Source organism: Nerophis ophidion, linkage group LG12 (assembly GCF_033978795.1).
Source record: "Nerophis ophidion isolate RoL-2023_Sa linkage group LG12, RoL_Noph_v1.0, whole genome shotgun sequence".
Lineage (NCBI taxonomy): Eukaryota > Metazoa > Chordata > Actinopteri > Syngnathiformes > Syngnathidae > Nerophis > Nerophis ophidion.
The window spans coordinates 57916589-57929018 of NC_084622.1; the positions used below are offsets into that span (position 1 = coordinate 57916589).

At 43.3% G+C, this 12430-nt stretch overlaps 1 protein-coding gene across 2 annotated transcripts in view; it reads left to right on the forward strand.

Moving 5' to 3' along the window:
• parp12a (poly (ADP-ribose) polymerase family, member 12a) overlaps positions 1-12430 on the forward strand; it is a 36992-nt gene that overhangs the window by 7097 nt on the left and 17465 nt on the right. The window contains exons 2-5 of one of the 2 annotated variants that reach the window (XM_061917849.1): positions 2274-2409; positions 10300-10567; positions 10642-10788; positions 10935-11076. In XM_061917849.1, the coding sequence (XP_061773833.1) occupies positions 2274-2409; positions 10300-10567; positions 10642-10788; positions 10935-11076 (693 nt within the window). The remainder of the gene's footprint in view (positions 1-2273; positions 2410-10299; positions 10568-10641; positions 10789-10934; positions 11077-12430) is intronic. The other variant, XM_061917850.1, reaches the window with a different exon arrangement.

The window sequence follows — 12430 nt, forward strand, 5'->3', positions numbered from 1 at the left end:
GTATTTAACAAACACCTTTATTAAGTGTCTAATGCTGTGAGTCTGAAGATCATCAATATTTGCATTTCAAAATATATGAAATCTCCTGGGAAATTTGTGAAAATAAGGGATTTCTCTGCATCACAATAACTCCCCATTACTATTTTTTTTTTTGCAATTTTATAGCAGTTTAAGGATTTGATACTTTGTATTAAATCCAAATTTTTTTCAAATGTTTTTCATGTTACAACCTTATTCCAAAATTGATTAAATTCCTTTTTGTTCTTTAAATTCTACAGACGATACCCCATATTGACAATGTGAAAATGTTTTTTTTTTAAATCTTTTTTTTGTGCAAATTTATACAATTTAAAACATCACATGTACAAACCCTGTTTCCATATGAGTTGGGAAATTGTGTTAGATGTAAATATAAACGGAATACAATGATTTGCAAATCCTTTTCAATCTATATTCAGTTGAATATGCTACAAAGACAACATATTTGATGTTCAAACTCATAAACATTTTTTTTTTTTTGCAAATAATCATTAAATTTAGAATTTGATGCCAGCAACACGTGACAAAAAAGTTGGGAAAGGTGGCAAAAAATACTGATAAAGTTGAGGAATTCTCGTCAAACACTTATTTGAAGCATCCCACAGGTGTGCAGGCTAATTGGGAACTGGTGGGTGCCATGATTGGGATAAAAACAGCTTCCGTGAAATGTTCAGTCATTCACAAACAAGGACGGGGCGAAGGTCACCACTTTGTGAACAAATGCGTGAGCAAATTGTCAAACAGTTTAAGAACAACATTCTCAACGGTCTATTGCAAGGAATTTAGGAATTTCACCATCTACGGTCCGTAATACCATCAAAAGTTCCAGAGAATATGGAGAAATCACTGAACATAGGCGATTATATAACAGACTTTCGTTTCCTCAGGCGGTACTGCATCAAAAAGCGACATCAGTGTGTAAAGGATATCACCACATGGGCTCAGGAACACTTCAGAAAACCACTGTCAGTAACCACAGTTTGTCGCTACATCTGTAAGTGCAAGTTAAAACTACTATGCAAAGCCAACGCCATTTATCAACACCCAGAAACGCTGCCTGCTTCTCTGGGCCCGAGCTCAGCTAAGATAGACTGATGCAAAGTGGAAAAGTGTTCTGTGGTCCTACGAGTACACATTTCAAATTGTTTTTTTGGAAACGATGAACGTTGTGTCATCCGGACCAAAGAAGAAAAGAACCATCAGGACTGTTCTAGGTGCAAAGTTGAAAAGCCAGCATCTGGATGGTATGGGGGTGTATTAGTGCCGAGGGCATGGGTAACTTACACATCTGTGAAGGCACCATTAATGCTGAAAGGTACATACGGGTTTTGGAGCAACATATGTTGCCATCCAAGCAACCATATCATGTACGCCCCTGCTTATTTTAGCAAGACAATACCAAGTCACGTGTTACAACAGCGTGGCTTTATAGTAAAATAGTGCGGGTATTAGACTGGGCTGTCTGTAGTCCAGACCTGTCTCTCATTGAAAATGTGTGGGGCATTTTGAAGCCTAAAAGACCTCAACAGAGACCCCGGACTGTTGAACAACTTAAGCTGTACATACAACAAGAATGGGAAAGAATTCCACCTGAAAAGCTTCAAAAATGTGTCCCCTCAGTTCCCAAATGTTTATTGAATTTTGTTAAAAGAAAAGGTGATGTAACAGTGGTGAACATGCCCTTTCTCAACTACTTTGGCACATGTTGCAGCCATGAAATTCTAAGTTAATTATTATTTGCAAAAAAAAATCAAGTTTATGAGTTTGAACATCAAATATCTTGTCTTTGTAGTGCATTCAATTGAATATGGGTTGAAAAGGATTTGCAAATCATTGTATTCCGTTTATATTTACATCTAACACAATTTCCCAACTCCTATGGAAACGGGGTTTGTTCATAAGTATTCAAAGCCTTTGCTCAATACTTTGTAGATTGCACCTTTGGCAGAAATCACAGCGTCAAGTGTTTTTAAATACGATGCCACAAACTTCGCACATCTATCCTTTGGCAGTTTAGCCCATTCCTCTTAGCAGAACCTCTCAAGTTGCTGGTCTGATGAGACAAAGATTGAACTCTAATGCCAGGCGTCATATTTAGGGGAAACCAGGCACTGCTCATTACCAGGCCAATGGCCATCCCTACAGTGAAGCATTGTGGTGACATCATATCATGTTAATTCTGTGGAAATACTGTTTGTATTATATTAGTTTTACTGTTTGTGTCGTTTTTTTAGGTTCAAGTGTAAACTTCCTCACACATTGACTTGCCTGCACAATGCCGAACTGTTGAAGAAACTTGACCTCCAATACCTGTCAGAAAAACAGCTGTTTCGACTCTTACTGCAAAATGATCCCTTCCTGCTTCCTGAGGTAGGTGGTCCTGGGAAAATGAGGTGTGTGTTGTGATGACTGTTGTCATAAATACATACGCACTAACTAGGTCCTTAACAACATTAGAGCATTTCGGTCACATACATAACTGCCTAGCGTAACATATGACATAATGACCATATTCCAGCGACGTGCTGTCAGGGGAGGCAAGTGAGGCAGTGCCTCACCTGCTGCCTGGTGGCTTAACTATGAGATGTTCCAAAAGGAAGTAATGAAATAAAATAAGTTTTAATATTTCTCTTTTGGTTTATGGTTTCTATGTGATTTTGGTGTGGTTCCTGTATATTTTGATCATTTTCATGGTCAAAATCGCGGCAATTCCATGATCAAAACAATGCAGCAGATGAGAAGTGAGGCAGACACAGGCGGTGCCTCCAGGGCTGCACACAGTGTGTATTGGGCGTGTGCGTGCGAGGGGGTGCATGCTTGTTGCCACGTGAAAAAGGCAGGTCTTGAGGCAGCAAGTACCTCTGCCTCAAGGTAGGGGGCGATATATTGTCAAAAGCAGTACTCTGACTCGCCACACTAGGAGAAGTGGGGGCGCTCAACGGAGCAGACACGAGTCTCTCCAGCGGAAGCCAGCATTTTTTTTCTTTTCTTTTTTTTTTTTTTTTTTACTGTATTTATAACAAACATGGCATTTTTATTAGCGTAAGCCAGCGTTTGTGGGTGTTTTTTGTCAGATGCAAAAATATTGTTTAATTTCTTGGAATGAAATTGAATTAAATGAATGTTTCTGCCAATATGGAGGATTATATACTGTATCCAAGATTAAATACTTTTCTAAACTGGACTTTAAGACAAAATTAATGTAATCATACAAATTACGTTTTCAACGGAGGATAGCGATTGCCGCTTCAGATACAAATACAGAAAGGTAATATACACTCACAATACTTGATTTATTTTGTTAAAAGCAAATGCGACCAAAACATTTTTAATAACATCTTTATCAAATACTTTTTGGACCCATTTATCATATCATAATATAATTATGATAAAGTTTTTATGAAAGTGAATAACTCCCTTTTTTCCCCCTGTTACTCTAAAGTGCAACCTAAATCAACAATGACTAAAGCTGCACATATGAATTTAAGTAAAAAGAAAAAAAAGTATGTATTCCTCACCGGGTGTTTAGTTCACCGCACGTCACTGCCATATTCGTACTGTCTACCGTATTATCACATGTTGTCAGTTGGGTCTGCTTTAGAATCTGCTGAACTGCAAACACTTAAAGATTAGTAGCTCTTATTAAACGCCGAGAAAGATGGACTCGTGCAAATAGGATAGTTGAGATTGCCATATGTTGATGTGGTGTGGTCGCACCCGACCATAGCCTGTTTTGGTTTTTGCAAGGCAAAACAGTTTGTTGATACTTTTTCATCATTAGCGGTTGTGAAAAATTGCAACCAACATTGGGCCCTGCGACTAGTTCTTGAGCCGGTCTCGTGTTAACAGACCAAAATAAGGTTGTTGATTAATTGGACGTTTAGCTGGAGCGCATTCGTAACCACGAAACATTGTAAACCAAGAACTCTCTGTGCATTCTTTACTATGCCCAAAATAATTTTGGTCATCATCAAAGTCTAATGTGTGAACTATATGTAAAAAATGGTCTTTGGTCCAACATTAGTGAAGTCTGACCTCAGCAATAGACACATTTCTCCCTGCTTTTAGAAAGTACTTAGAGAAGAGATGTACATAAAGTGGAACCTCAATTGACAAACCTATTCTTGTACAGATTTTTTAATTTACGAACCACAGATCCATCCATCCATTCTCTACCGCTTATTCCCTTTGGTGTCTTGTCTCGGTGTGCGAATGTTTCATCCCCCACACCCCCTTATCATGCTCGGCAACTAATCAATTGTAGGCGGGTTAACCGATTTTTGGTGCTCCTTCAGTCAGCACGGCAGTGCTTTTGTTAGCTGCACTTTGTGTGCGTTTTTGTTTTGTTTAGCATTTTTCTATTTTTGATAGCTCATATGAGTCCAAAGAAAACAATGGACATTTCAATGTGTGGTTCAAATTATTTAGGAAATATCCAATGCATTGTCAACGCTGCCCCCTCCCTCATCCACTCTCTTCTGCTGGATGCAAAGAAAATTAATGGACAAGGTGAAATAGATTACATTTTTTTATACCTGAACATTGCCATGACCTGGCTGTCAAAGTTAATGAGCTTTGTGATTGCAAACTGAGTGCACTACAGTGCTAGTGACAGTGGACCCCATTCAGTAATCATTTTTAGCCGAGTGAGCCGAGTGGGCCACTTTTGGTAAGCAGAAGGATCGCTGATCCTCTCCAGCCTTTCAGCACAATGGAGGAAACCCTTTCCAATTTCATCAAGACAAACACTCAACCGCCACCATCAGCTTCTGGGGAAAGTGTCCCCACACTGGATGAGCTGGAACTCTTCCTGCATGGCCTCCATCTCAGCCACCTTACTGATGTTTTCTTAGCTGGGATTTGTTTGTAGTATAGAAAAAAATCTATGAGTGCTCCAGAGCACTCTTAGGGTGGCCTAATTGTTCTTAAGTGTGACAAGTTCCCTTACTTCTATTGTCTAATGTTGAATTGATATCATAGATATAGAATAGAATAGAATAGAGTTTTATTGTCATTATTGCAATGAACAGGTTCAAAGAACAACGAAATTGGAGCAGCTCCTCCTAAGGTGCATATACAATATGGTAGTATAAATAGTAAAAAAAAATAAATAAAAAGATAGAGATGACAGATGTATCTATGTATATGTATATGTATCCACACAGATGCATATCTGCATGCATATGAATACATATACACACATACATAAAACATTATTGCACATTGTAGTCCGAAAAAATTGAAAAACATTTAAAAACGGTATTCAGTGGAACCTGTGGACGCAACTGGATGACTTAGACTTCGCAGACGACCTGGCGCTCCTCTCGCACAACCACAGGCAGATGCAGGAAAAGACCACCGAATTGGTCAAGACATCTCTAGGCGTAGGGCTAAGGATAAACAGGAAGAAGACCAACATAATGAAGTTTAATAACTTGACCAACAATCCAATAGTAATAGAAGAGGAAATTATCCAGGAAATAGACTCCTTCACCTACTTGGGCAGCATCGTGGATAAACAGGGTGGCACCGACAAAGATGTAACAGCAAGAATTGGAAAAGCAAGAGCAGCCTTCATCATCCTGAAGAGCATCTGGTCCTCCAAGGAGATATCTATGACAACCAAAGTCCGGATCTTCAATTCAAACATAAAATCCGTCCTTCTCTACGGCTCTGAAACGTGGAGGATGACAAAGAAGACCGTACAAAGGTTACAAACGTTTATTAACAGTTGTCTGAAGAGGATTTTCAGGATTTGGTGGCCAAACAAAATCAGCAACGAGGAACTCTGGAGGAAAGGGAATCAGGAGCCAGTGGAGAAACAAATACTAAGGAGAAAGTGGGGTTGGGTTGGGCACACCCTTAGGAAACCAGCAACTACCATCACACGGCAAGCCTTGACGTGGAACCCACAGGGAAAGAGGAAGAGGGGACGGCCTAAAAACACCTGGAGGCGGGACTCTGAGGCGGAGCTGAAGAGGTTGGGAACCAGCTGGGGAGAGGCGGAAAGGACAGCCCAAAACCGTGCTGCATGGAGAGGAGTCATTGATGGCCTATGCTCCATTGGGAGCCATGGGCCTAAGTAAGTAAGTACATTGTAGTCCGAAAAAATTGAAAAACATTTAAACATTACACATGAGGACATGATGGACATATTGTGCTCACTCGGTGCCTGTTTAATGCTACTATGGCTCTTGGGTAAAAGCTATTTTTTTGTCTATTGGTGCTCGCTTTTAGCACCCTGTAGCGTCTGCCTGAGGGTAACAGTTCCAGGTGGCTGTGCCCGGGGTGGAATGGGTCTTTCAGGATGCTCTGTGCTTTCCTGAGACAGCGGGAGCTGTACAGGTCAGCCAGGGGGGGCAGAGGGCATCCGATTAACTTCTGGACGGTCTTTATGACTCTCTGGAGCGCCGTTCTCTCTGCGGCCGTGCAGCTGCTGAACCACACGCAGATGCAGTAGGTCAGGATGCTCTCAATGGAGCACCGGTAGAAGGACACCAGCAGTTCCTGTGAGAGGTGGTTGTTCCTGAGTATTCTCAGGAAGTGCAGTCTCTGGTGTGCCTTCTTGATGGTAGCCGTGGTGTTGGTGCTCCAGGATAGGTCGTCGGCCAGGTGGACTCCCAGGGAGCGGAAGTCGGAGACCCTCTCCACACAGTCACCACTGATGATCAGGGGCAGGATGTCCGTTTTTTTCCTCCTGAAGTCTATGACCAGCTCCTTGGTCTTGGAGGTGTTCAGGGCCAGGTTGTTGACTTTGCACCAATCCGACAGCTTCTCCACCTCTTCCCGATATGCAGCCTCGTCTCCCTCCGAGATGAGCCCCACTACGGTGGTTTCATCTGCAAATTTGATGATGGAGTTGCTGGAGTGGGCAGGTGTGCAGTCGTATGTGTAGATGGAGTAGAGAAGGGGGCTCAGCACGCAGCCTTGTGGAGAGCCGGTACTGAGGTGCAGGCTTGATGACATGTGGCGACCCAACTGCATCCTCTGGGGGGCGGTTGGATAAGAAGTCCTTAATCCACATGCAGATGGAGTTCGAGAGACCCAGGTCTGACAGTTTGGACACCAGTCTATCAGGAATAATGGTGTTAAATGCCGAACTATAATCCACAAAAAGAAGCCGCACGTAGCTTCCCCCCGTCTCCAGGTGACCCAGCCCTTAGCCCTGTGGCGATGGCGTCCTCTGTGGACCTGTTGGCTCTGTAGGCAAACTGGTGTGGGTCGAGCTCGGGAGGGAGGACTGAGGTGATATGGGTCCGTACCAGCTTCTCGAAGCACTTCATAGCTATAGGTGTAAGTGCAACTGGACGGTAGTCATTCAGACATCTGACAGAGTTCTTCTTCGGCACCGGGATTATTGTGGAGGTCTTCAGGCATGATGGGATGACGGCCTGGGAGAGGGACTGGGTGAAGATCTTCGTAAATACTCCGGCCAGCTGGTCTGCACAGTCTCTTAGTACCTGTCCTGGGACTCCATCTGGGCCCGTAGCCTTCCTCGGGTTCACTGCCTTCAGCGTGCGTCTCACCTCATGCTCCTCCAGTATAAGGATGCAGCTGCTGTGGGTGTTGGGTGGGAGTGTGGTGACGGCTGCAGGTGTTTTTCTCTCAAATCGGGCGGGCGGGCGGGCGTGCGTGTCAGCAGTGCGGCTCTAGACGAGGACAGTTTAATTGTTGTTGTTTTGGCTTCGTTATGAAATAGAAAGTTGGTCAGAACCCCTTTGTTATGTTTGTTGGATTATAGTACTGTATATTGCTTTATATTGAGTTCAAAAGGTACAAACCTTTACTGAATATGGACTTTAGTCTCGGCTGGAACTCATTATTCATGTTTTCATCGTTTCTTAGAGAGAACAGCAGATGTGTGTGTGTGTGTGTGTGTTTGTGTGTGTCTGTGAAATTTGCCTCTATATACAAACTAGGGCTGGGCGATATATCGATATACTCGAGATATCGTGGATTTGTCTCTGTGCGATATAGAAAATGACAATATCGTGATATTTGAGTACACGTTCTCACACATTTGCTTTTAGCTGCTGGCATTACACTACAGGAGTTTCTCACTCTTTCTTGTGTTTCCTTCTCACAGACAGCGAGCGCACCTTCTTACATACGTCACATATGTCATGTCATACGTCATATATGTATACGCCCTCGCGGAGCAGAGAGGTAGCAGCATGCTTACGTTAGCTGTGTTGCGAGTGGTAATATGAGAGAAAGAAGGTGCGAATCTGGTAACAAATGAAGGAAGAATTGATTCCCATTAAAAACAGCAGGGGCTCCATCGTCTGGCGGTGGTTTGGCGTCAAGTGGGAATATGTGGCACAGACAACCGTAATTTGTCAAGTGTGGGGCAAAAGCGTTGCTACAAAAAGTAGCATTACTGCTCAATCAATCAATCAATCAATGTTTACTTATATAGCCCTAAATCACTAGTGTCTCAAAGGGCTGCACAAACCACCACGACATCCTCGGTAGGCCCACATAAGGGCAAGGAAAACTCACACCCAGTGGGACGTCGGTGACAATAATGACTATGAGAACCTTAGAGAGGAGGAAAGCAATGGATGTCGAGCGGATCTAACATGATACTGTGAAAGTTCAATCCACAATGGATCCAACACAGTCGCGAGAGTCCAGTCCAAAGAGGATCCAAGACACAGCAGCGAGAGTCCCGTTCACAGCGGAGCCAGCAGGAAACCATCCCAAGCGTAGGCGGACCAGCAGCGCAGAGATGTCCCCAGCCGATACACAGGCAAGCAGTACATGGCCACCGGATCGGACCGGACCCCCTCCACACGGGAGAGTGGGACATAGAAGAAAAAGAAAAGAAACGGCAGATCAACTGGTCTAAAAAGGGAGTCTATTTAAAGGCTAGAGTATACAAATGAGTTTTAAGGTGAGACTTAAATGCTTCTACTGAGGTGGCATCGCGAACTGTTACCGGGAGGGCATTCCAGAGTACTGGAGCCCGAACGGAAAATGCTCTATAGCCCGCAGACTTTTTTTGGGCTTTGGGAATCACTAATAAGCCGGAGTCCTTTGAACGCAGATTTCTTGCCGGGACATATGGTACAATACAATCGGCAAGATAAGATGGAGCTAGACCGTGTAGTATTTTATACGTAAGTAGTAAAACCTTAAAGTCACATCTTAAGTGCACAGGAAGCCAGTGCAGGTGAGCCAGTACAGGCGTAATGTGATCAAACTTTCTTGTTCTTGTCAAAAGTCTAGCAGCCGCATTTTGTACCAACTGTAATCTTTTAATGCTAGACATGGGGAGACCCGAAAATAATACGTTACAGTAGTCGAGGCGAGACGTAACAAACGCATGGGTAATGATCTCAGCGTCTTTAGTGGACAGAATGGAGCGAATTTTAGCGATATTACGGAGATGAAAGAAGGCCGTTTTAGTAACGCAAAGTCTGCTAATGTGTTGCATCATTTGAAAAGTCACACGCTAGAGAATGAAGAGTGATTACTCCGCATGTCAACATTTCCATTCGGTGCCACACCAACAAAATGCCGAGGCAAACATTTCCACATCAACACTGTACGAAAAAAATAGTGAGCAACATAAGGAGATAAGTCCGCAGTAACCCACCACAAAGCGATTGATTTCCTATTATGCAGCTCATTTTTATTTGACAGTTAATGAAATATCTTATGTGACATCATGCACAAAAGAGAACTTTATTTGTTTTACACTATTGTAGTGGTGTTCTGTAAAAAAAAGTGCACTTTAATTTAGTGTTTTTTTGATACGTCATCTTAGTGACATCATGCAGAAAAGTGCACTCATAATTTGTTTTAAAATGTCTCTGACAATCTTGCATTTTCTGTTTTGAAATGACATGAATGTTTGTGCCACTGCTTAATAAATGTTTAATAAATACACTTTTGGTCAATTGACTTAGTTGTGATTTCCCTCTCTGCATGAAAGTTTAAAATGAGCATATATTAATGCAGTATGAACAAGAATATTTTAATGTAGACACATAGAATCATCCTACTGGTGTGATTATATGTATCAAGTGTCAATGAAGGCTCAGGCACAATATCGAGATATATGTCATGTATCGTGATATGGCCTAAAAATATCTAGATATTAAAAAAAGGCCATATCGCCCAGCCCTATTACAAACGTTTCTATTTACAAACCTTGTTCAAGAACCAATTAGGTTCGTAAATCAAGGTTCCACTATGTATGATGTTATATGAGTTTATTGCAATGCCAAGCTCACACTTTTTACTTTTCTCTAGATATGCTCACACTACAATATGGGCGAGGGCCAGCAAGGTTTTTGCAAGTTTTCTTCAACGTGCTCGAAGCTTCACATCTGCCTGTCCCATTTCACCACGGGAGTCTGTAACCGAGGCTCTTCCTGTTCAAGAATCCATAATGTTGACGCGAAGTCACACAAAAGCTTTGAAAAATTTACTCAGGAGATGATTAAGGACCTCCCAAAAGTCTACAAAAATAAATGTACCATCTCAAATCAACATAACAATATAGCTAGCGCTGCACCTGGTAGGTGATTAGAAATGGTAATTTGGTCATCATCGCCTTTGGTTAAATATGCACATTTTGTATTTGATGAACAGGGGGTATAGGGGTTTTGAGAGGTCCTGCTCAGCACCCTTCAAGCAGAAAAGTCGCTCCGTCTGCAGGTGCAACCAAACCCACGACGAGAGATACCGACCAAAAGGACATCTGCCTCTTTTTCATCTCCAAGCGCTGCAGATATGCCGGTAACATTTGCAACAGTATGCCCAGATGTAGAAGTTGAATGTGTAAAGAAGAAAAAACAAAAAACATCTGCATACCTCTGACCAAATGTCAATTGCGTGTGTGTGTGTGTGTGTGTGTGTGTGTGTGTGTGTGTGTTTTAACCCAGCAGAGCAGTGTGTCTATGACCACTGGCACCTACCTTACAGATGGCAGGTATTAGACGGCGATGGTGTGACCTGGAAAGACTTCACCAATATGGAGGAGATTGAGAAGGCCTACTGTGACCCGGCACAAGATTCAAGCTGCAGGTGATTACGGTATATTTCCCAGTGAAGTAAAGTGAAGTGAGTTATATTTATATAGCGCCTTTCTCTAGTGACTCAAAGCTTTTTTACATAGTGAAACCCATATCTAAGTTACATTTAAACCAGTTTGGGTGGCATTTGGAGCAGGTGGGTAAAGTGTCTTGTCCAAGGACACAACAGCATTGACTAGGATGGCGGAAGCAGGGAACAAACCTGGAACCCTCAAGTTGCTGGACTACCAACCGAGCTATACCGCCCCATTGAGGGTTGGAGTCCGCCAAGGCTGCCCTTTGTCACTGATTCTGTTCGTAACTTTTATGGACAGAATTTGTAGGCGCAGTCATGGTGTTGAGGGGATCCGGTTTGGTGGCTGCAGGATTAGGTCTCTGCCTTTTGCGGATGATGTGGTCCTGATGGCTTCAACTGGCCAGGATCTTCTGCTCTCACTGGATCGGTTCGCAGCCGAGTGTGAAGCGACTGAGATGAGAATCACCACCTCCAAGTCCAAGTCCATGGTTCTCGCCCGGGGAAGGGTGGAGTGCCATCTCCGGGTTGGGGAGGAGATCTTGCCTAAGTGGAGGAGTTTAAGTATCTCGGAGTCTTGTTCACGAGTGAGGGAAGAGCTGATGGTGAGATCGACAGGTGCGGCGTCTTCAGTAATGCAGATGCTGTATCGATCCGTTGCGGTGAAGAAGGAGCTGAGCCAGAAGGCAAAGCTCTCAATTTACCTTTCGATCTACGTTCCCATCCTCACCTATGGTCATGAGCTTTGGGTTATGTGACCGAAAGGATAAGATCACGGGTACAAGCGGGCGAAATGACTTTCCTCCGCCGGGTGCCGGGTCTTTCCCTTAGAGATGGGGTGAGAAGCTCTGTCATCCAGGAGGAACTCAGAATAAAGCCACTGCTCCTCCACATCGAGAGGAGCCAGATGAGGTGGCTCGGGCATCTGGTCAGGATGCCACCCGAACGCCTCTCTAGGGAGATGTTTAGGGCACGTCCGACCGGCAGGAGTCCACGGGGAAGACCCAGGACAGGTTGGGAAGACTATGTCTCCCGGCTGGCCTGGGAAAACCTCGATCCCCCGGGAGAAGCTGGACGAAGTGGCTTGGGAGAGTGAAGTTTGGGCTTCTCTGCTTAGGCTGCTGCCCCCGTGACCCGACCTTGGATAAGCGGAAGAAAATGGATGGATGAATGGATTACCGTATTTTCCCACATATTTGATATTCAGCATTCACAGCTCCAAATTTAAAAATAAATCTGAAAATAAGAATGTATTTCCTGCAAAAAAACATGTCTAATTCACATTAAGTCGAAAATAATTTATAAATATGTGGTCGTAAAAGATAAAATGTAC